General features: G+C 36.5%; 3 protein-coding genes across 6 annotated transcripts; 2 read left to right on the top strand and 1 right to left on the bottom strand.

The window, feature by feature from the left end:
• Positions 1-82: 82 nt before the first annotated feature.
• LOC132199597 (arf-GAP domain and FG repeat-containing protein 1) lies at positions 83-6,411 on the top strand. 3 transcript variants are annotated; one of them, XM_059624438.1, is made up of 8 exons: positions 83-339; positions 1,978-2,409; positions 2,919-3,012; positions 3,388-3,781; positions 4,076-4,189; positions 4,722-4,826; positions 4,886-5,349; positions 5,404-6,411. In XM_059624438.1, exons 2-8 carry the CDS (start codon positions 2,138-2,140, stop codon positions 5,446-5,448), a joined length of 1,488 nt encoding a protein of 495 aa, XP_059480421.1. In that variant the 5' UTR covers positions 83-339; positions 1,978-2,137; the 3' UTR covers positions 5,449-6,411. The 3 variants fall into 3 exon arrangements, with proteins under 3 accessions (XP_059480421.1, XP_059480423.1, XP_059480422.1); XM_059624439.1 differs by lacking the exon at positions 83-339 and adding an exon at positions 633-961; XM_059624440.1 differs by lacking the exon at positions 4,076-4,189 and having other exon boundaries at positions 85-339; positions 5,404-6,410.
• Positions 6,400-8,039, bottom strand: LOC132199599 (thioredoxin reductase-like selenoprotein T homolog CG3887). 2 transcript variants are annotated; one of them, XM_059624444.1, is made up of 5 exons: positions 7,954-8,039; positions 7,652-7,865; positions 7,423-7,552; positions 6,994-7,192; positions 6,400-6,940 (listed from the first exon to the last, which is right to left on the bottom strand). In XM_059624444.1, exons 2-5 carry the CDS (start codon positions 7,825-7,827, stop codon positions 6,807-6,809), a joined length of 639 nt encoding a protein of 212 aa, XP_059480427.1. In that variant the 5' UTR covers positions 7,828-7,865; positions 7,954-8,039; the 3' UTR covers positions 6,400-6,806. The 2 variants fall into 2 exon arrangements, with proteins under 2 accessions (XP_059480427.1, XP_059480426.1); XM_059624443.1 differs by having other exon boundaries at positions 7,919-8,031.
• Positions 8,040-8,110: 71 nt separating this feature from the next.
• LOC132199598 (transcription termination factor 3, mitochondrial) lies at positions 8,111-23,954 on the top strand. The gene is made up of 6 exons (XM_059624442.1): positions 8,111-8,388; positions 8,479-8,888; positions 8,944-9,126; positions 9,181-9,304; positions 12,955-13,045; positions 23,456-23,954. The coding sequence occupies exons 2-6, from the start codon at positions 8,491-8,493 to the stop codon at positions 23,731-23,733; spliced, it is 1,074 nt and encodes a 357-aa protein (XP_059480425.1). The 5' UTR covers positions 8,111-8,388; positions 8,479-8,490; the 3' UTR covers positions 23,734-23,954.
• Positions 23,955-25,111: the final 1,157 nt, after the last annotated feature.

The following is a 25,111-nucleotide window of genomic DNA, read 5'->3' as shown; positions in this document are numbered from 1 at the left end:
AAGATGAGAAAATGCGATTTTGGCACTCGAGTCCGACCCGCTGGCGGTGCAATGTATGATTTTCTATTTTTATCTTCCAATTACTCTGCACGTCGACTGGGTATTATCTGCCGAGTTGCCAGTGGAGCAGATAAAGTTGCCATTGGAGACAAAGCAGCGAGCAGAGGAGGAGTGTTAAATTATTATTATTCAACCGGAGCCCTTTGTTCGGGCAGAGTGAGTGAGCGCAGAACGGGAGCTGACAGCAGTTTGCTGAGCGAGCAAGAGCTCATTTTGAATTTCAACTCGGCCAAAAGAATTTAATCCGGACGAACCAAGGAAAGGAGAGAACAATTATAGGTATATAACTGTATGCTAAAAATATGAATTTATGTATTTAATTTTCGCTTTATAATTTCGGCGTGCGTGAATTTTTAAACAGGAAGCAGCCTTACGCGTTAAGTTTGTTAAAACTTTCTTCGGCTGTGAAAAATGCACTCACATACAGCTTTTGGCATACTTTCAATTAGTACAAATGACGCATGCATAAGAGATAAAAGTGTGTCTGCCTGAACTGCACGCTACTGTATATTTATTTTAGCATAAGTGGGTATGAGAAACCATACTTGTCTTGCAGTCGTGTGTGTTAGGAGCGAAAACGGAGAGGCGTGCAAAGGAAAACGACTGTGGGAAACGCTGAAAAATAATTTCTCCTACTTCAGTATTATATTATACTGTGCACGGAATTTTTCTCGCCGTTTATCTCATTTCTCGCGCGTCTTGCTTCTCTATAGAGAGTCTCCACTGAAAAAAGTTAATTCGGAACAACGTGCGCGCGGCGCTATAGCCAAAGTTTTGCAAAAGGACGACTGTGACAAGGGAAGTAGTAACATTGTGAACTTGGTGCCGAGAAGTGCGCATTTATAGAGAAGCCGCTCGAGGCCTGCACATTTTCAATGGTCTAAAGTTCGTTAATTTCAATGTGAGTAGAAAAAACTTAATTTAGCTGACAATACTTTCACCTGAAAGTCCTTATTCTAAACAAAAGAAATAAAAATTTATATGCACATTCTTAATATTAGTTAATTGTTAACAATAACCCTTTTTTAATTTTATTCCAAACAGGATCCTCTTTTACTGCGTTTCATATTTTTTTCTATTCTCTCTACTATTATTTTTACAGATTACTGAAAAAAAATTTATTATGATGTCATGCGGTAAAATTTATAAAATTTGGACTTAATCCAACTCCTCTGACCGACTTTTCAATGTCAAAAGGATTTGTCGATAAATCAATAATTTAGATGCCCAACAAACAGCCCCGTCATATTAAATAAATTCGAAAAATGTTCAAATGGACATTTAAAAATCATAAAGCTGAAAAATAATGCAAGAAGCAAATTCAATTGCGCATTCAATTTTTTTTATTGCAGTAACAAAATTGTCTTCTTATCGCTTATCCAATTGATGCTTTTCCTTCTTATAAAAACGATAAACGTATACGAAAGGCTGCTTGTTGACAGAGACGATTTTAATCTTCCATTACGACATAGACACGTACGATTTAAAAAAAGTTTATTTATGATCAAGTTCGCTGCGGTTATGACATAAACTCTGTTGAGCAAAATCAGCAATATTAAAATTTTTCTACTCAAGAATGTCAAGCGCATTGCTTACCTAATTTATGTTGATCTATTTCCTCTCACATTCTATTTTTTCTGCATTAATTATTGAGAATTATATTATATTGCATTTATCACAAACACAAAAATCAATACATTTGAATAGAACTCACCAGATAGAAATTTGTTAGGATTTAGATTGTAGTGCAATTTAATCATTATTTCTAAATAATGATTAAGCACACACTTTGAGTGTCTTACTTTTTGCAAGTTTCTCTGTTTCTGGTGATATATTGGTGATAATAATAATAATTATAATTTTTCAGAGGCTCCACTACAACCCTAGTGACATAATATTTTATTTTTGTCGTTGCAGAGATCTGATTGCGAGTGAATTTCTACGAAGAACTGATCTAATTCTATACAACGCTGCAGAAACGGCCCAGAGCAAAAGGGATCGGAACTTCTTCAAATTTCGCGACTTCGGGAGCGCAACCATTGCGTCCTTCGTGAGGATTCGCGCCGAGAAAGTCCAAATGCGGAGCAAGAAGGAAGAGGCGACGGTGGTGCCACCTGCTGCCGTCGACGACTCGCCTCCTCCGGACTCGCTCGCGCTGCAGGAGTCGCTCGCAAACAAACTGGAAGAAATGGCAACGAAGAAGAAGCAGGACGAGAAGAACCTAAAGCTGCTGCGGGAGCTGACCTCGATGGCCTGCAACAAGCACTGCTTCGACTGCCAGCAGCGAGGGCCCACCTACGTGAATATGACCATCGGCTCCTTCGTGTGCACCACTTGTTCTGGCCTCCTGTGAGTCACCCCCGAAAATTCCTGAGACTTCTCTCTTTGCCTGGAATTCCCAGAGACCTTTCCTCGTTGAGGTCATTTCGAGTCCGTGACCTCAGCGAGAGACGCCCCTAGAGTTGTTTTCCTCGACCGCAGACCGGTCACATGCCCTTTATGCGTTTTCTTTTCCTCTTGCTTTCGCAACTCTCGATGCATATCGCGCCAAACAAAAGGCGTAAATTGTGATTTTTGCGACATCCTTTCCTTCTCGTCGCTAATATGGGGGTGTCAACATCTCTACATTCATGGGAGTAAATCGCCGTTTTAATCTTTTGCTCTGTTCATTGAGTTTGTTTGCAGTCAGTTCGCGTCCACACTCGACCATAAACGGTTCGACTAGAAAGTTTCAGTTATTTGCATTCACGATTTGCGCTCTATTTTCTCTCCTCTCTCACTCTTTCTTTCTTTCTGCGATCTTGATTATCTCGTTTTGCAATGTTGGATTCGAATTAATTATTTTTCTGCTATTTCAGTCGAGGCCTGACGCCGCCGCACCGAGTCAAGTCAATCTCTATGACTAGTTTCACCGACGAAGAAATTACGTTGCTCAAATCGAGAGGAAACGAGGCAAGTTTTGTGTGATAAAAATAATCATTAAAAGGAAATAATGATCATTGTGTGAGCAGGAAAAGGAGATGCATTAAATGTTAAAAGCACCATTATTTACCAGTTATGAATCACCTACTTAAAGTGAAACAAAAGATAACACAAATCTGTCACCACTAGGAAAGAAAATATTATTTAAATGTTTGAACTGGTTTGAACAGAGTTAAAATATTATAATTTTCATTTGAATTTCAAACATAGTTTAAATCAAAGAGGGGAATTAAAATATAATTTCTTAAAATAAAATTGATTTGGCTAGAAACTGAAAAAGAAATATGTCAAATAAATTAATTTATTGCTTTTTACGGCACATTAATTGTTAATATTTCCTTCCAGTACTGTCGGAGAGTGTGGTTAGGCCTGTACGACCCTGCGCAAGAGACGGACGTGTCGGACGACTGCAGGGTGAAGCAGTTCATGGTGAACAAGTACGAACGCAAGCGCTACTACCTTGACCCCAGCAAAATCTCGTTGCCAAAACCAGCGCCGTCACCGCAACTCCCGCTTCCGCAGCAAACAACCACGCCGCTCGCCAAACCTTCGATGGCCCTGCCAAGGACTGTGCCGCACATCAGCTCGCCAAACAACAACATGCTGATCAAGGCAGACCCTTTTCTGCCACTCAGCAATGTGCCGCAGCCGCCGCAGGACAATTTTGCCAACTTTGATAACGCGCCCATCTTCAACGCATTAGTGGCGCAAAACTCATCTCCCGCCAAAAACCAATCAAGTGAGTATTATTTTAAATCGTAATTTTAAATATTAAAAAGTTTAAATTAGAATTACTTGAAAAATATAATACATAGTACTTTTAGGGATTCTTTTAAATTCACGTTTACTTTAATTTTACATTATTTAAAAACCTTTGATAATTTTCTATACAATTTAATATAAAAATATTCCTTGAAAGTAATGCATTTGAATATGAAATTTTATTTAATTGTTTTTTAACGTCAAAACTAAAAACTCATTTTGCTATGTAACTGATATCTTGAAACTCTCGTTTGTGCTGCCGGATCATCAGACAATTACTTTGAGGATCTCAGTTTTCTCGACCCAGTCTTCACAACTCCGACTCCGTCTGCACAAACTTCTTATCCGCCCAATGATAACATGTCATGGTTCAATCCGTGGCCTAGTGAGTTCAAATTTAGCTACCCGAAATCCCCTGCACGTTCAATGTCAGTGATTAAACCACAAATAACATTTTATAAAATGTTTAAAAAAAAAATGATATTTTTGCTGAAAAATCTAATAAAGATCAACCTCATAGAGGTGCTTTCTAAGCTCAGAATTGAAAAAGTTCTATGAGCACAAAATGCTGAAATCTGAAATGGAAAAATAATTACATTAAAAGTTTTGTTTTCCTCAAAGTGGTTGCAAATAATTAATTTTTGAAAACTTAAAATTGCCAAATTTGATAAGTTTATTTAAAAAGTGATGATTGTGTTTTACACCATTAATTAATTTGAGTGATTTTTGTCTATTTTGCAATTGCTTTCCCATCCCCCCTTACGGCATGTTCGTTTTTGTAGCTAAAAGCCTGAACTCAACAATATATTTGTTCCAGTTAACACTTTGATATTTGTTCTTAATCATGTCATTTTTATCGTTTTTTTTTTATAAAAAATTTTTGCAAATTTTGTATTAAATTTGACTATCTCTTTCAGATATACCAAACAGCTTTTCAACTCCTCCAATGACCATAGTCGGCAATGGAGGACAATCTGAGGATCGTTACGCCGCTCTGAAGGATTTGGACTCTTTAATGAAAGGTAATTTATAAAAAATAAAAATAACTTAAACATTTTTAATAATCTGTTTAAATTCAAAGGAGCAACAATTTCAAGCTCTCCGTTTACCAACGGCGGCGGCGGCAGCATCTTCGACTCGCCAATGTCGCAAAACCAGTCAACACCCATGTTCCTTTCTCCAGACTCAACTATTTCCAGTTCGACAATTTCCAGTCCGAGCAACCCATTTGCCGCGGCCAGTTCTCCATCCCGCAACAACACAAACCCTTGGGGAACGCCGCCAACATTCTCTCACAACTTTGGCCGCGCCACCAACCCTTTTGAAAGCATCACCACCTCTCCTGCTCCACCCCCTGCCACCAATAGCTCATCGGAACTTAGCTGGAATGCCAACTTCCAAGACGCTTTCAACGGTGGCAGTGCGTTCAGCAGTCAGGAGAACAACAAGAACACTTGGGGCTTCATGAGTTCCAACGCCAACAACTTTAACAACTCGAACAATGGCCTCAACTCTGTCAGCAACGGCTTCAACAATCCCTTCACTGTGAGTTTTCCTTTTGTTTATTTTGAACTTTCTCTAATTGAAATATATTTGCAGTTGGGAGGAAACACTTCGGCTATGTCGAGCAACCCTTTCCTCTGATATGAAGATAAAGGGTGTGCTAGTTTGGCAGGTTTATTGAAGAGTCAGAGAAAGGATGCATTTGAACAGTCACATCTTGCCGCTGTTAGGAGGCGCGGCATCTTTTGACAAAAATTACAAAATCATTTTCATTTACAAGCAGAAATTTATTATTTAAGAGTCTCGTTTGAGAAAAATATTTCTTTATCGTTTATCTGGATGTTGATTTATTCAGCTAAATTTTATTTTTATTTGAAACTTTTGTGCATCTAAATTATTTAAAAAAATTATTTTACAATGTTTGGTTTGAAAGTGTATTTGTCAAGGGTGTGTTAGAAAGGGTTTGATTTGGGCACAAGCAATCTTACCCCGTACTGAGCTTATTTAAACGAAGTAAGAAAACGCCTTAAACGCATTGTTATGAAGCTTGGCTTTCCTGTGTAACTACTATGCCTTAACTGATAATCATATAACGCGTTCACTGAATGATATTAGTTTAGATCACATCTAGTTGATGCAACACTGCTAGGAGTTGTGCTTGAAAGATCTGATGTAAATAGGGTAAACAGAAAGAAGAAATGAACCTCATCACATTTAATTAACTTACCATTCACTGGGGTGATCACTGTCATAGGCTTTCTTTTCATTGTTCAATTAATCAATTTGTTCGTTCAAACAAGGCTGAATTCCGAGATAGCTGGATTCCATCCATTGCTGTGATAAGTGAATGAACAATTTTGTGTAAAAAGACACATTAATCAATCATAATATTTGCTACAACTTCAAGAAAATCATATATATACAAAGGATTAGAAAAGCAGAAACCCCAGGAGAAATGCTATTTTAACCATGGAATATAGAAATTTTGCGATTGAATATCTTGTGTACTGTTCTACAATATAATTATTTAAAATACTATCTTCTGTACCATATGTGATAAATCCTCAATAAAACTTATTTAAAGAAAACAAATCCGTCTTAAGAACACATTTTATTCATTTCAATTCAATTTCACTGACTGGGAATTACAATTATGTAATCTAATTACAAATATTATCGTTCGTGGAATTGTATTATAATTAAAATGGAAATTATTCATTGTTTTCTTTCGATTTTGCAATCAAAACTCCTCTGGCGAATCAACATTAAAACTGCGTAATCTATCTTAGATCCACAAATAATAAAAAAAAATGTGAACAAGCTAACACAGCCCCTACAGCTTTACATTACATCAATTTTTTGCACAAATATTAATCGGACAGCTGGAAAAAACTTAAAATGCCCTGGTGTGTAATTGATAACTTGAAATTTGCAAAATACTGTTCAAATGAATTATATGGCAACCAAAACTAAAACAAGGCAGTCCCATTCTTTTAAAATTACGAGGAATAGGTTGGCGTGTGGAAGGCAGATGCACCTTGTGGCTGAAATTGCAGTTGGTTCTCCAAGATTTGAAACAGTTCAGGTGGCTGCGGAATTCGGCCAGTTTCCAGTTTCGACCAAACAGGAACGTCTAATGGAAAATGTTTGTGAATAGGTTAAAATTAGCTAATTATTATAAATCACCATTGAAAAACATTTCAAATGCGCCAGTCGAAACGAGTTGTCCCTCCAGGGCGTTACCCATGAAAAAGATCATCATGCAAGCATAGATCTTGTTGTTGAAGCACCACTGCCACCAGGATGGTGTGTTTTGATATCCAAGACTCGTGAAAGGATTGACTCCAAGGACAATACACATGACTGCAGCCATCTTCAGTAAACCCTGGGAAAATATAATATAGTTACAAAGTGTATGTTTATGTATATGTTACTAAAAAAACTTAACCTCTTAAAAAAGCAGCAAAAAAAAAGAAAACAAAAAAAAACAAGTGGGATTTAAGTTAAAAAAAAAACTATTTAGACATTTAAATGGAAATTTAAATTGGAAATTTTCAAGCCAAATCAAACCACATACTTAATTACTTTAATTAAGTTTCATTAATAATTTCTTACCACGGCTTGAGCTAGGAAGGTTCTGACAGCTGACGGCTGATAGTTGTCACCAGTGACGATGATCTCTGGATACTTTTCCTGAAGCAGATTTGCATATTGGTCGAAAGCTTTTCTGTATCCGCACGAATAGCTGAAATGTGACAAGTCATGTTACTAACTTTTCTATTGCACAGTTACATCAGCAATAATATGTAGGAAAAGGAAGTAAGTACGAGTCAAGCGAACTCACCAGTAGAGGACTTTCAAAGTCGGTCCGATAAATTTGTCGACACCGACTCTGGTGACTGGAATTTCTTTGGGAGTGCTTGACGAAGACTGAGTCGGCGAAATGAAGAGATCCTTCACCGTGAGAACGGCGAAAAGTGTGAAAATCCCGACGATCGAGAGTCTGGAGTAGTCTGCCATGTTTCCACTTTGTTGGTGTTGACTCCCCGTCGTCTTCCCTATAAAATAAAACAGATGATGGACTGTGAAATTCCAGAAGTCGTTTGCACACAGTTCTCGTGCTTTCGAATGTTTTAGTGACGATACCAGAACTGTGAGGTTACAGAAGTTATCGCAAAATCTCAATTTCCAGCTAAAATCGAGGTTTGAATTTGTTTATCAACGAACAGAGGGCAGCTCTAAGAAAATTCTTAGATCAATGTCGTGCCTCGCCCCCTTTTCTCGACTCCTGATTGGCTGGTTGTTTCTAAACCTAAACAAGCATGCGAACTTGACTAACGTGAGAGCTGAAAGCTGAAGAAGAAAAGGATTTTAATGTTTTGTTGACGACTAAATTTAGTGCATACAGAGTTTGATTCAAAATTAATTGTTTTATTTTCTAGAAATCTAATATTTATAATAATTCGTACTCAATACATACATACATAGTATTGTGTATCATTCCTTTAAAAATAAAACGTAGCGGTTAAATAAAAAGTGTAAACCAGATCTATGTACATAGAAGTCTCTGCATAAACTCAGGTTTGAATTATCGTTTGAAAACCACACAATATAAAATGATATTGCTGAAAATTTTCTTTAAAATGTCTCACTCTTTTTAAATTTTTGCAGCCCAACAAGATTATGTCGTGGTGCAGGCTTTTGGCTTCATCCCGGACAGTGGGTCGAACTCTCCTAAGTTCCACCAAAAAATGCTCAACAGTCTCAAAATCAGACCAAATCACCGTCGTCTCAAAGATCAAGAACTCAACCAGACTAAGCGACGAAATCACAGACATGGATTTTGCCTTCGACTCGAAGCCCAGCATCCTTGCACCAAATTTAGGAACACAGATTGATTTTTCCGAGTACGGACCTACTCTTCCAAGAAGTCAAACCCTCGCTGCCTATGTCAATAGATCACCAACCCTTCAGAAACTGGTAGACCTTGGAGTCGACTTATCAATTGTTGAGAAGAAATTAGACATTGCTGAGCAGATCTTAAAACTTGATTTTGATCGAGATATTGCAAAATACATTCAGTAGGTTGATTTTTTTTAAAGAATTTTTACTAATAAATTATTTGATAATTTGCAGATTTTTCACGGACATTGGAGTGCCAGCAGATTCATTAGGTGTGCTTTTTACAAAGAACCCAAACCTCCTCCTAGAAGATTTGGAGGCAATGCAGAAACGGATCGACTACTTGATGGTGTTAAAATTTGAATTCAAAGACTTTGAAAGGCTAGTTGTTGCAAATCCAAAGTGGTTGAGTTTTAGGTTTGTGTTGAAAAATTTCCATGTTTGATTATAATTTAGTTATATAATTTATAGTGTAGAGGAAATGGAGAAAAGAGTTGCTTTCTTCCAAAATGAGTTTAAACTGAACCTTCCTGAGTTCCGTAAACTGGCATTGACCTGCCCTAAACTTATCACCAAACACATAAAGGAAATCAGGGTAAGTTAATAAGAAAATTAAATTGATAATTTTTAAATGCTCAATATATTAATTCTGGGACAAAATAATAATTCTCATGGTGTCTTTAATATATTTTATAATGATTTATTGAAAGTTGGGCAACAAAATGAAAATCCCTGCAAAATTTAAATTTATAAAACTCAAAATGAAACTAGCAGGAAAGAAGCCTTCCATATTCAAAATATTTCAAATATTTATTTTCTACAAAACAATAAACGACTTTAGCTTGGCAAAATATTCCCATCGACGAAAAGTTAAATGTAGAAATGCAATTACAAGGCTAGCATAGCAATAAACATCTTAAAAGATCTTAGATAATAGAAAATAATTTTTCAAGAATATTTAATAAGATTTGAAATAAAATTTAAAAAAAAACCTTTGCTTCCATTTCAAGTCGATGAGCCAAATTTTTTAAGCCTTTAATCTACACGTACTCTTTATTTTTTATAATATGTGCACATTGGCTTGCAAGTATTTTGGTTGCTGAAAGCTTGCCATGAGATATGGGTGTAGATTTCCTGCCAAGAACTTTGAGAGGCTCTTTTGTGCCACGTGACTCCCAGCAGAGCAAGAAAGTAATTCACCTGCTTAATTTTCTCGTAGGTTTTTATGCCACTTTTCAACTTTTGAAATGCATCTCTCAGCGTCAGATTTTATCGCCGCTTAGTTAAAACTTTTGAGCTGAGACTGCTGGAAGAAAAGAAGCCGAGTGTTAGATCTATACACATTTGTATGCGCTCAAAGAGCGAGCTGGGAATGAAATAAAGAAAGACGGCCATAACAAAAATTAGAAAGAAACACAAACAGCATTTCTGCGCTTTCTCTCTCGCTCAAGCCGAGTAATAAAAGCACAAGACAGGCCAATGTTTTACAACGCACTTGGCCCAACAACATTTTTCCCGTCTACGGAGAGGGAAAGCCGCGGGTAAACCACGCCTAGCCGCCTTTTTATTAATGATAATTTTATGAAGCGGCGCCCGCAGAGAGAATGAGAGAGAGCGGAAAAGAGTGGTGCTCCTCGGGAGAATACTTGGCCCCGCCATTGGAAAAAATGTTTTGCCAGGCCGCAAGAGACCGCCGACAACACCGCTTGCGCATGGTTGTGATATCATTAATCTCTTCACACTCGCACAGAGCGGCGGGTAATTTTTTACCACATATCTCGCGCGCAGATCCAATTTAGCACCTTGGGTCGTTGATAAATTAAATCTGATAAGAAGCTTCCGGCTCAACCCCGTCTGCGTTACACTTTGAGGGGATGGAGGGTTTGCTTTCACTTTCGTGCCGGCTTTTAGACTGATAAAAATTCGCTTGGTAATTTGTCAAACCGCTTTTGGCCGCCGTTTCATTAGGCAATCAATCTGTGACAAAATTTGAGCCAAGAAACGGAAGAGATGTGTGCGAACAGATTGATATATTTTTCACATTAGTGATAATATTCTGTATTTCATAATTTTGCCAAATTTAATTTGACTGAAAAATCATAACTAATGATTAATCTGAGAATTTACAACTTAAAAAAAATGTTTACACTAACAAATTATTGTCTATTTTAAATTAATATTTGTGTCAAGAGTTGGGAATATGATTAACTCTCATAAATAAGATTAAAAATCCTGTTTTTGTAAATTAAATTATTTAATTATCATAATTTACATTTTATTTTTTATAATTTTTTATTTATATTTATTTAATTATTTTCCTTTTTTTGCATTGCACAGGTTTTGCAGAATTTACATAAATCTATAATATTTAATTTAATAATATATGTATATCTGGCGGTTTTATATGTTAATAATAACACATTTCACAACCATACGCTTGTTATGGATAAATAATTGAAATATTGTAAATATTTGAATTTCCGTTAGTGAGTAAAGTTAACCAAAAAACCATAATATTCAGAGATAATAAATTTTTAATCTGTCTTCAGTTGATTTGATTACTCCACCTCTATTTTTTAATTAGGCAATGGAGCTTTAAACAAAAAAACTTCATAGTTATGTCAAAAGAGCCTGTGAAAATAAGGACACCTGAAATTGTTACCGTGGAATTTCTACAAATTTGATTTTGAATCTTCTGGCCCTTCAAATATTATTTCTCCATCGCAATTACTCATTATTTAATTGCGCAATGAATTATGAAAAAAATATAATAACACGCAGGTGAAGGACGGGCGCAAATTTGCATTTTATTACCACATCAGTGGGTTTGAATAAAAAATTCAACACATATGTACACCACCACATCGCTTCTATCTGACGTGGACAAACAAAATCCGCGAATCAAAACACGCGTCGATTAAAATTGCCGCTGATTTCATAAAGCGATTTGTTTCCGCTGGAATAAATCAGGCGCAAATTGGATTTTTTTATTATGCAGAGAGAGCCAGTCGGTTTCGCATTTCACATTTTTTTTTCGTACTTCGCATCCATTTTTTATCCGTCGAGCTGCGCAATTTTTCTTTGGAGATGCAGTCTTTTGAATGGGCAGGTTTGTTTCCAAGAAGGAAAAGGGACACGGCATGGCTGTCCAATTCAAGCGTGGCCAAAATTTATGATCCTTTTAGAAGATTGACTGTGCAGTGTGTTCAGCTGCATTGCAAACTCGAGCTGTTTTTTCTCCGACTCGAACGGCACGCAATTACAAAAAGCATATAGCTTCAAATTTATGGAGCAGGCGGATGCAGCACAACTGTCGGACAAACAAATTTAGATACAAAAGTGCGATAACCAAAATAAAGGGCCTGTTTATCATGCGCCGCGCGAGATGACAAATAAAAAGCTGACCTATGGCGGAAAAAGCTATCTTATCTTGTCTTGTTTTAGTTTCCTTAAATGTAAATTTTGAAATGGTGGTTTCATGAAAATATAGATGCAGATTTAGAGAGTTAAACATTCGATTCCCTACCATTCTGGAAATTGGGACCCTTAAATAAATGTAATTAATAAAACGATCACATTTCAAAACTTACAAGCACAAGCCTTCAAATCTTTCAATTCTTTGATTTGAAAATTTCCAATGATTTGTAAAACTGCTTGAAAGTGTAAAAAAGTTGAAATTTTTAGTTTAATTTCCAAGCTAATAAAAATTTTAAATTAGATAAAGCTGATGGCCCTCCTGCCGGTAAATTTTTATATCTGTTAATACATGTTATATAATCCGTTGAATCTTGAGATTCAATGTGAATGTCCAGAAGTAGCTTAAAATATTGCTATTTTGACTGAATTTAGCTATTTATAAATTATGAGTCGAGACTAATTTACCTCGAATTTCAAATCAATGTGGTAAGTCAAGGAAAGCCTCTGAGGCACAGGATGACTCCTGGTTCAAAGCTCATCAGGGGCGCAAATGTCTTGACGCAGGTTAAATTTTTTTTTGACTTTCACAATTAAAATAGCAATAATTAAATCTGTTTTGGTCTAACCATACCCTTTTCTTTAAAAAAGTTCTGCAAAAAACCTGAAAACAGAAAAAAGGGGAAAAATATTAAGAAATTAATAATTGCTTCAGGTGAAGGTAATGCGACCTAAGATCCTCTTATTATTTTTTCGAAGAAATAGTTATATTTATCAACAACTTTTACCAAATTGCCATCATATTAATGGTCTCTGCCTTTTGTGTTGCAGGCGAATTCGTTTTCCATCATCGTCGAGATGGGATTTACCAGCAACGAACGCAAATCCATGTTGATGCAGAAGCCCCGCATCTGGACACTACGTGAGTTTTTGATCTCTGATCATTTTTTTTGCACGTACCCAACTTCATCTCTGTGGCAGAGCCGGATCAAAGGCGGACATGTTGGCTTTGCCACTTTTTCGGGCAAACGCGAAATTGATGTTACTTTCCTCACAGTTGGAATATATTTTTTTATTCTTTGCTTCCGATGTGGAGTGCTTCAAAGAAAGTTTCCACATTCGTAAAATTCTAAGAAATGAGTCTTTTGAAACTTCTGATGGGAGAGAGAGGAAAAGAGGCCAAATTATTATATAAGTTGCGAGTCTTTTGGGTAATGGAGTTTGCTATTTAGCTTAAGTTGTTTACCCAACTTTTTTCACTTAATCTGAAGCAAATTAATTTGGCAAAAAAATCAGAAATAAATTCAGCTGTTCACTTCTTTCTAAAAATAAAATCACATAAAATTTTAATCTGAAAATTGTTTCAATATAATATTTTCATTGAAAATTTGAATATTGCATTAATTCAATTATTATTAAAAATTTTGTACCGTCAAAAAACAAAGAAACGGTTAAGATTTTGTAAAACTCAAATGGCTAGTTTAATAACAAGCTCAATTTTAAACTCCATGAAAAACTAAAAATAAGTGAGATTTGCAACTCTTATCATATCTTAAAATTTGCCATTTTTTGTTGATATGCATGAATTCAAATTATCAACTTTTTTGCAGTAAGAAAATTAAAAAATTATAGTTAAACTTTGCAACTCGCTTTTTCACTTTTCACTTCACGTTGCAATTTTTGTTGCTCCGAATTAATTACTAAACGGTCTGAAAGTATTTAGGTACTTTTAATTTCCATTAAAGAGCAGTGTGCCGAGCCGAAAGTTGCGCAAGATTTTAATGTGCAAAAAGAGTGCGTAAAAGATATGAAAGTAATTCCAAAGCGTCATTTTAGTGCATTACAAAGTTGATAATTGCTGCGGCACCTGCAGAGGTGGAGAGCGGCTCGTCCGGGCAGAATTCGCAGAATTTCTTTTATCTCATTTAACCCGGCTGCGTCGTGAAATGTGGAAAAGAGAGAGGGCCCCACACCGGTGCTTAATTCTGTGCGAGTGAGCACGGCGTAGATAAGGGGGTGGCTCCCGGAAGTACATGACGTTAATACCCAGTTTTTGACAAAATGCGGTCCCGGGCTCGGCATGCACTTGAGCAAGGGTTGAAGGCGGCCGGCTCGCTCGGACGATTCTAATCTCGAGTGCAGCTGCAGCACGGCAGTTAGGGTGTGAAATATTGCAAGTCTCCAGTGGGATTATCATTATCATGATATTGATTTATGCCCGCCGGTCTTTCTTATGCAAAGCGTCCAGCGGCAAGCAGCTACCCTCATTAGGCGTAATTTCGGGATGAGAGCAACAAAAAGCAGACTGACAAGAAGGGAACTTCGCCTATCTCCACTTGTCAAATTTGCATTTAGCTTACGGAAACTTTTTTGCCTTTTTGCACTAATTAGCAATTTAAAACGCAGCACAAATAGAATAAGCATCTATAGTGCAAAGAGATAAGTATTTTTAAAATTTGTCTTAAACCTTTATTTTCAATATAACATAAAACTGGACTTGTTTACAAAGCAAATTACGGTGAAGATTCCAAAAGATTAACTATAAAATTATCTAAATTGTGTGATTTTATCATCCAATCTTAAAATAAATTTAGACGGATTAGAAAATAAATATTTATTTTCATTTTTAATATTCTCGAATGTGTATGTTAAATTCAAGTATATAATTTAAGAAAATTCTCATAAGAAGTAATGCCTATTGTTCCTTTTTTATGAAATGATAAAAATGTTAAGTGCTATTAGATCATAATTTATGCTAAAAAAATCTCTTATCAGAATCAATGTTGCCGTTTTTTCTGGATTGCTCAATTGTTAAAAAAAAAGTCAATAACATTAGTTATAACAAATTGAAAATTGGTCTTAATTCAAAACTTACTGGCTATTTGAGTTTAAAAGTGGTAATTGATTATCCTTTATGACCGCGTTCTTTCATTAAAAGGGCTGGTTTTAGGAGAAAATTACAACCATTCCTTCCGCAAAGGTCAACCCCGCCCACCAATTTATGCACACTGACTGACAATTCGAGAGGTTCCCTTGTGAGCAGTGCTGCAGCAGGATAAAATAGACGTTCTCCCTCACTCACGTTGCCACAAATTATGCCCGGAATAAACTTTGATGCTCGCCGCCGGCCGAGATTGAAACAAACTTTCAGCTCGCAATTCAGCCGAGGGTAATTAATAAAAAATTAAGCCCGGCTGCTCGTTTACGACTCGCGAGAGTGGCAAAACACGGCGCATTATTATTTGTCGCATTTGCAGACCGAATCTTATTTTACTCTCTCGGCGCGCAATCTCGAGCGCTGATTTGCAAATTAAATGAGGGCTGTTTGTTTGTTTACGACTTGCGTGTTAATTAATGCGCCTGTGAATTTTTCAGCTTACCAAGTCAGATGGAATTATCATAAATTTTGCGCTGCCGCCGACGCACTTTCGCCGAGCGTTGGCGCGCGCATTAAACGAGGTTTTGCTTGTCGGCGCACGGCAAGGGTGAAAAGTTGTCGGGCCTTACGCCCAAGTTTGTGCGCCCACCGAGTTTGTCGTACTTAACAGCAGTTTACGCAGCATCCCAACACATACATATACATTTCTTAAAAGACCGCACCGTCTGCTGGATTGGATTTAACATGTCGCGCAACTGATTCCGGAGGCTCACTCGATAGAGCTTGCCAACTACTTTTGAAACTTTTGGGTTCGATTCCAAGAGCAAAGGCTGGTCTAGAGGATTTTCTCGGTAACCGCAGAATTTAAAGTTGTTACAGATAAAAACGGATTTAAGAGGATCTGCCATTAAATCGGGAATATAAGGAAGTGGCGCATTGGAAATAAATTTTGCAATGCAATTTTCGAGGAATGATTAATTTAATGCATGTCAACGTTTAGGAGATCAAATTAAAAATTAAAAAAAAAAATGATAATTCTGATGCAGTTTTCATAAACGGTTCAAAAATAATGTTGAGAAATTAATTATTTTTATAAAGCGTCAATCATGTGTGTTCATGTGGATGTGCATATAAGTTAATGTTTTCAACAATTGCATGTAAATAATGCACTGTGTAACAATAGACAAATAAGCAACAATACAATATATAATATTGAACAAATAAATACAATTTTAAATTAATAATTCAATAAAAGAAATAAAAAATATATAACACGATGAAATTATCAGAGGATTTGCGTTTAATTAGTTTTGTTAAATAATTTGCCCCTAACTTTATAATACAAAGTCCTCCCACTTATTGATTGCATTAGTAGATTGCGAGAGGCAAGTTTGATTTATTAAAAATTCAACGCTTTTCCCAATTTTTAACAACCTCTCCAAGTTCTTTGATAATCTTTTTAGTTTTCCTAAAAATCCTCTTCCTCCCCGAGGCAAAACTTTGCCGATCTGAATTGGCCAAATTGCGACTCTCATTCCAAATTACTCTGAGGTGAACTGCTGATAAATGTCAAAGTGCAACTTCCTGACATTTTCGGGGAGCCCTTGAGCGTCTAACTTTCATTCCCTATCAAAATCTCAGCCCGAGATCAGTGGCCTGAACCGTTCAAAATGGATCGTTCTCAAGTTCTCCTCTGTTCAGGGTAATTAAGCGTCATTTTTTTGCCAAACTACTCAATAAATCTCCTGCCTCTGGCAAATGAGGTCTCGTACAAAAAAAGACCCTGCGAAAATGATACTATTGTAATTTTGCTAATCACCCAAGTAAATTGATCGGAAGAAGAAAAGGAAACCGGTTGTCTCTTGTCTCTGCGAGTTCTAAAATTAATCAGTGCTGGGGAGATTCTTAAAAGTTTTTGGAGCACCCTCTAAGCGTGCTGCTTGACAGCGCGAATTACAATCGGACAAACTCCGAAGAAGGAAAAGCAAGCAGGCAGGCGTGCACCTCGACGGAATTAACTCTTGGCCTTGTTTGGCGAGCTTGAAATTAATTCCGCTCGTTATATCACAAGAGCACACGCACTTCTGGGGACTCGGCGCGCCCAGCCAAGCGAATTTGCAAAACGGATGTGTTTTGATATCAAGACCGTCGGCTAAATGGTCCGTGGGTAATTTCGCTTTGCACCCGCCGCTTGCTTTCTCTCGTGGTGCGCATTATCGTCCACGCGCGTGTATATTAAGTGCAGTTATCCACGCAGATAAGACGCGCAAATATTTGAATAAGCGGCAAAGGGTGCCCGCCGCCCGCCCGCCCGCTTGGGTTTCAGACGCGCCTCTTCTCTATTTCTCTTTGTGTGCCTGGCGAGAAAGAAGCGCTGTGAGTTTGTCTGCCAACAGACGGAACAGACCTTTGCTCCTCCGAAGTTTCAATGTTTGTGCTTTCTTTCTTTTCGTGGAGTAGAACACAAGAAAAAGGGAATAGAGAGTGCTTGGGGGTAATTTACATACAATCAATGTCAATAGCGGCGGAACAATATGGGTGGCAATCGAGGCTGTTTGTTCAACCAGGCATTTCCAATTGTCTTTTTAACCTTTCATTGGTTTTTGCTAACAAGGAAATCGAAAAAAAAATCAAATGAATAATTTAATAGTTCTTTTGAGCAATTTGCTAGAAAAGGAATGAGGTTTATTTTGCATTAAAAAAAATATCTATGGCTGAGAATAAAATTTGATAAATAAACTATGTAGCTTTAAAAAAAAATTATGATTAGTATTTTTAGATTTTGCTAATATGTCAACTTTCAGTATTTTCCGGACTTTCCAACTCTTTCGTCTGATTTTGACTTACCTCTTAGTTGCCTTTTAAAGCCAAATTTTTCACGATTTTTTAAATTTATTTAATTTAATATAAATATTAAAAATCTCAGCTGAAAATGAATGTCAGTTCAGATTCTAGATAATTATTGTAGTTAATCAGCAGGGATTAATTATGACGTAAAACGCCTTCACGCCCCCTGCGTAACAACGTCTTTCAAGTTTTTAAACTCACAAAAGGAAAAGATGTTACAAGCGCTGCGAAAAAGTTTTCGCAAAAAATTCAATCCTGGAGAAATTTTGCGAATTTTTTGTGGCTTGTTTTGGTTGTTCTTTACTTTGGCATTAGACGAGCTGAACTGGAGGAAAACTATTGATTCAAAAGTTACACGTTTTGCGAGAGTAGCACACCCCCAGGAAAGGGAAGACGTCAAGCAAGTTTTTAATTTTTTCCCAAGCTCAGCCGAGCAGCGGCGCGAAAAGGCTTTCATACTCATGCTTGACTGACAGGTAAACAGCTATAACATTCCAATTTTTCATATTTTGTTATGCACAAAATTTTTCAAATTAAAAATAATACTCTTTTAATTAGATTTCATTTAAGAACTGCATCTTATAGGTTCAATGTTTGTTTCTTTGCACAATTATTAATTTACCGCAAAAATTTAAAGACATTCTATTTTTTATTTAAAAAAGAAAGAAAAAAATAAATCTTGCAAAAATTTAAAGACATTCTATTTTTTATTTAAAAAAGAAAGAAAAAAATAAATCTTGCAAAGCTTTTTAGTTCACTATGGAGTTTTTTCTCCACTCTAAACAAAGTGCCTAAGAAGCTAAATGGATTGAATGCCCTGTCCTAGTTGTGCAGGAAAAACATAACTTGAATAATATCCTCCGCCTGAGAGGACTTTTTTGCTATTAATATTTTATATCACATTACAACTCCCGCAACAAATGTAACACGAGAACCATAAATCATCCAACAAGGAGCTCCTCTTCTCTCTTTCTCTGCGGTCCCGGCGCGCTGCAGTTTTTATTACTCGTTTTCTGCCAATCTCCTGTCAATCCTGCAATAAAAGTATAACAACTCTCAGGACGGAGAGCAGGTGAAGAACAACAACGCCTTGTTCTTCTCTCAGCCTCGAACAAATAAAATAAATAAATCAGCCCGCAGTGGAGATAGAATCAACAAGTTCTACTTCTTTAATTACCTGCCCCAACAAAACGCTACCTAGATAAAAGCAGACGAGTTCCATCAGTCTTTTTCACCAAACGCTATTATCCAGCCTGTGGGTCTGTCTGTTGAAAAGAACCTGAAGGCTCAAGTTTTTGTTACGCACAAAGCAGACGACCCTCATTTATGCCCCGTTTTTCAAGGAATCAGTTGAAAGGATGATCTCTGAGGGAGAGAAGAATTGCCGGGAAAGCTTCCGAAAAGGTGCACGTGGTGGTCCATTTGATAATTTCCAACACTTTTTGTTGCACCACTCAAACAGGCAGACAAGGAAGGGGAGCCTGAGGAGCCTCGTCAAGTTCTGTCAATGATTTCCCTTTAATAATCAAGAATTTTATATATTGAATAGCCCCCACCCTCCTCATAAAGATGGAGGATGAAATGATAAAGAAAATTGATTATTGAGGAATAATATGAAAAATTTTGTTAGGTTTATTTTTATTTTAACAGATAACATTTTATTACAAAAATTAATAAGGGTGATCCAAATGCTCAGAGCTTTTTTGGTTTGAGGCTAAATGGTAGCGTTGACAAAATTTACAAGATCTAGAAAGAAGTCAACTTATAAATTAGGCTCACTGCGGCAGATGGGGTCTATTCGCAATCTCGCAAGTTTTAGCAAAATCTTTGAAAGTAGATGAGTCGTTTTGGATTACCCTCAATTTGTTATGTTTCTCATTTCGATTCACCTAAACATAAAGATGCAAAATCGAAAAAAAGAACAACTGAACTCCAAAAGAAAAATTTATCATAATTTATATTTTCCAAATATTTATTAAATTGTGAAAAGGCTCCCTTGTGGGTGAGCTCTTGTTGCAACAAAAACTTCCTTTATTTCTCCCTTTTTCACCTGCAACGAGGCATTTGCATTCTCGAGATAAACGCGTAATAAATATCGGAGGGTTTTAACGCACACACAGGCGCAATAAAAAAGGCTCTCGGCGCGTGCGGCTGCAAAGAAATCCAGGGCACCGACGATGTGCGTTCGCGCTCTTGTACATTTTACTGTGCATTTTCGTCTCGGGAACAAATTTTTCGCCGGCGCACCTCTACGTTCCATTTCGTTCTTTTTACCCCACTTGGCTCGCTCGTAAATTCAGACTTAATATGCAGCTGGCGCGAATTAAATTTGTTGTCGCGTGTGACGCCGGCTGCACGAAAAGAGAGAGAAAGTGGCTTTCGACTCTCTCTCTCTTCGCCAACGTCTTTCCTGCGTGTGCAACTTAATTTATTAAGCGAGAATGTTTGAGTGAGAAATCATAAAGAAGTGAAAAAGAGAGAAATATTTTTTTAACGCAAGACTATTAGCAATTCAAATGATGAAGATAAGTGAAGATTAGAAGTGAAAAAAGTTTCAAAATTAATCAAATTTTTGAACGGTAATACTAACAAACTTTTAAATTCCTCGCGCTAATCGATTTGAAAGCTTATTTACGGATAAATATTGAAATTTAATATTGGGCAAATACTGCCTTTTTTTCGCTGAGCTAAATACAGAAAAAGGGCTCTTTTGATTGCGTTTATTATTACGCAACATTATTCAATCAATAAAAACAAAAACGAACTAATGAATTTTATCTATTTAAATTTGCAATAAAATTTTATTGGAATGACTGAATGATTTAAACAAGCTTTTAAAAGGACTAAATATCACTTAAAAAAAAAAATTGTCGCTGATTTTATTTGATGAAAATAAAACAAATTATTTGCAATTCTATTCATTTGACATGCTGCGTAGTTCGAAATATATTTAATCAAATTCTGTTAGATTTAAAGTGAACTTTCTTTATGAATGGTCGATTTCATCATTTTATTTTAAGTTTTGTTTTAGATTGCAATTAAAATACAAATTGCTACACTCTTGACGATTTTAATTAGTACTGTGACTTTATTAGAAATTTACTTAACTGTTTTAATTAAAAATCTGTGCAACTTTCTTCTCATTATTACACTCTCATTGCCGTCACTTGAGGCGGCTAAATTTTATCTCCCGTCGTCTCTCAACAAATTTATGAATATGACGAGATCGCGTGCAGAGACGAGGACAAACAAATAATAGTCCGGGAGGGAACGGCCGGTGTTAATTTATCTTTGAAATTAAATCTCTCCCTTGCGAGCGCGTTTAAGCGAGTGCCGCACCACTTGGAAGATAACACGTCGCTTTATTTAGTCATAATGGAATTCTTTCTTTTTCTTTCCTTATTTTCTTCGGCCATGTGCCGACCGACGTGCAAAGAGCACTGCATCCTCAGGGGTGCTGACACTGTGCTTTTTCTAGCTCTAGCCAACAACTCGCAATTTAATGAAAGAAACGGAGCAATTTACTTGAGCGAAATTGTGTCTCGCTCCACTGGAAGGCAGGCAGGGAACGCCATGAATTTTTAAAAATTCTCTTCACTAGCCTTCTATAAAAAGACTTTCCCCGTGATGATTCATGTGGGAAAAAGATTTACATTAGAAAATATTTCTTGAAAAGAGCAAAACGCAATTTTGGTTTTAAACTTAGCCAGTTTTAGGACATAATGGCGTGTATTTTAAAATCTTACTAAGATTATTTATAATCATCTAGATGATTTTCTTTTGCCCTTAAAATAGCTTTATGTAACTCTCGTGCGGCTCGCTTAACTCGCTTAAATCGTGCGGCTCGCTTAACGTTCAATTTTAAAATGTTGCCCAATGTTTAATTCTTGCATTCAAAACCAATTTTGCAGCACTCGTTCATATTTCGGATAAAATAGAGCTTCAAATAAGAAATTAATTTTGTGGAGCTCGAGAGTTGAAACCAATTAGCATAAATCAAATAATACACATTTTGTTATTTCGCTTATTAGGGAACGAAAACTTTACCCATCAGACGCAACATCACAAAGCCCAAACAATTAATTTTGCAGCCGCTCTCTCGGGTTGAAATGGAATCGTTGGGATGTTTTCAAATGCAAATTTGTTTAACTGTTTAGCTTTTCAACTCGCGCTGATGATGAAAGGGAAGACACTTCTTTGTTGGGAGTTTTCAACAAAACTGCTGGCGCTGTCAGAAATTCGCGCGCGCGGTTCATTTTGACGAGTCGTATCCCTTTCATTTCGCAGTGCAGCTTCCCTTTTTTAGACCCACACGCATACATGGCTCGTGCGCACTTTTATTTTTTTTATTTTTAAGTCGCATTTGCAGGCGAGGGAGATCGCGTGGGCGAAATATGCCATTAACGATTTTTTTAAGCCTAAAGAGATCAAAAGGACGCGGAGAACTTTTTAAAGTTACTCATATTTACATCAGATAATACCGCGAGCGCCCCTCTCTCTTTTGAACTTTGCACTTTCGCGTTACGTGACGAGAATCATACGATATAAAAATGTGCCGAGAAAAAAGAAAAAAAGCGCCATTCGCGCCTAGCGATAAGATTTTAATGCGTGTTGACCCTTGGCGCGCCCCACGCCGCCTAATCTCACAGTCGGCTTGAAAATTTCCAGCAACGCGAAAACTCGTTACACTTTTATGAATGTGTCTGTATTTTTCCTGTTTTGCTAATTAAAAAACAAAGAAGAACTGAATTTTTTTTGCTGCCTGCTTAGGGCTAAGTTACAATTACAAATTTTTATCTCACTCTTTAGTTCGTTTCAGTGAAGGTGATGATCATGGAACTAATTGCTACTTTAAAAAAAGGAGAATTTTCTTAATCATAAATAAAGTGAATTTAATCTTTACTCCATCTTTACGCTGTTATTTCCGCGGGCTCTGCTTGAAATTGATTGCATAAATTTTTTTAATGATTTAAGATTGGCTCAGTTGCAGTTTAAAATGGCTTATTTTGCTAAAAAGAATCTGAAGGCGTGAAAATTGATATAAATTCTCTTTTGGCCACCCAATTTTTGCATTACTTTTGCTTCAATTGTTGGAACAACTGGTACCAACAATGCAACAATGGCCATTATTTATAGATTCAATATCAAATGGCTCCATGTGAATGTGAATTTGAAAAAGACCATCCCACACAGATTTTCTTCCCTAAAATTAAATAATTTAATAAAGAGTAATAATGTTTAAAAAGTGTTCAATTTGATTTATTTTAATATTTTAATTGGAATTACTTGCTATTTATTGTTAATAAATAATAAAAATATATTACTTGCAATTAACTTTACTGGTCATATTTTTATTAAAAAAAAAATTAAATTAAAAAGTATAAGTTGAGTCGATTTCATTGCAAAGTTTTCTTTCGCCCGAAAATTAAAAGATTAGACTCCTATTTAGCAATACAGTTGTTCATTTGCATCTAAAAATTTCATCATTCAGAACATTTATTCATTTTTATTTGACTAAACGTATGATAATATTTTGATATTCAATAATCTCGATTGTGCTTTTGACATTTTTCTCATCTCGTGCTGTCATTTTTTGTTTGTTTGCAGCCAACAAAGACCTGGTGGAGCGATTCCACTTCCTGCACAATACGCTCAAGATACCACACAAGCAGATAGTGAAGCAGCCACACGCGCTGCTCGCCCGTCTCAACTACGTTCGGCAACGACACTTTTTCTTGCACAGCCTCAGCAAGGCTCAATATGACCCGGCGCTTCCAAATTACGTTTCGCTTTTAGCCCTCGTGTCGGGCAGCAGCGCCGAATTTGCATCCAACGTCGCCGGCTCCTCTGCCGACGACTTCAGCCGCTTCTTGAAGACCATGTAGTCGATAAATGCGCGACAACGCCTCGGCTCTCTTTCTCTGCTTGCGAAAGGAAACACACACTCGACTCCCTCGGTCTGCCGAGCCGCTGCGCCTAATTGCCTCGTGTCTTTTAATTGCCGGCCAGAATTTACATTTTTAATTGCCGCACTTATTTTCAATGACGACACGCCAAAATGATCATGTAGAACGAAATCCTCAATAAAACTTATTTTATTCCAAAACCCTTTTACTCTGATTTGAAAAAGTCATCTCCAGTTAGTGGTTATTTACAAAATTGCACTCTATTTTTTCCAAGTAATCAACACTAGACTTGCAAATTTTCTAGTCAGCCAAAAGAAAACGCTTTTTAGAAAATTTTTGTTTCTCATTTACCTGATTTGCATACTTCTTAAAATGAGCCAATAGAAGAATATTTTTGCAAGGGTCAGTTCCCTGAAATAATTTTTTTTTATTAGATTAAGAAAGTATTTGGAATTATTTACTATTTTTAATGCATTTTACTACAATCTGGCATTATAACTTGGGAAAACCTACGAGTTAACACATGCAAATTTTATTTTCATGTAATCAATTTAATGAGCCATTTTATATAAGTGTAATTCCTTGGTACAGGTAATTAATATATAATAATTGGCATTTTTTTAAATAAAATGTTTTAAATAAATAAAATTTAATAAAATTCTAGATAATTAACTCTTTTTATAAACATGTAAGAATGTCGAAATGAAGAACTGAAGAAGTCGGGCTTGTCCTTGTAAAAAATTGTTTTTGTTCAAAAACAAAACGACCGTTGTGTTTTTGAATAAAAATAATTTTTTACAAGAGCCGTTTTGTTTTTTAATAAAGACGGTTTTTTACAACGAGGACAAGCCCAACTTCTTCATTTCCATGATAATCATCTCGAGTGTCAACTTCTTCAAATAAATGTAAGAATGTAATAAATATTATATCACTAAGTAATAACATTGATAAATTTAAATTAATTAAATTTTTATTAAAGGAACTAGAATTATAAATATACAAGCTTGACTTTGCTGAAGCTAAAGCACAGGTGGGTATTATTTTCTTTGTAATTAGCACACTGCAGTGTCTGCCCACGGCAGTTCTGTGATTCACCCTTCAGATTAATTAAAGACCCACTTAATGCACCCTCGTTGAAACTTCTCAGTGGCTGGTTGGCTCGCCCACATTCTGGCACCAGTAGCAAGAGAGAGAGACCCTCCAGTCTTTAGGCCGCTCTATCTTCGTCTGTCACCAGCGGGGTGTGTGTTGACGCCGTGTTTGAGTAGACAGACACAACAGCTAGGCCCGGCGCCTAATTACGAATGCACACAAATCGCATTGTAGCATCGGTCTGGCGGCACAGCATCTGCTCGGA

Source organism: Neocloeon triangulifer, unplaced genomic scaffold (assembly GCF_031216515.1).
Source record: "Neocloeon triangulifer isolate White Clay Creek 2 clone unplaced genomic scaffold, ASM3121651v1 ptg000014l, whole genome shotgun sequence".
NCBI classification, from domain to species: Eukaryota; Metazoa; Arthropoda; class Insecta; order Ephemeroptera; family Baetidae; genus Neocloeon; species Neocloeon triangulifer.
Note: the sequence above shows the minus strand (reverse complement) of the source record. Positions and strands in the feature narration are given on the sequence as shown.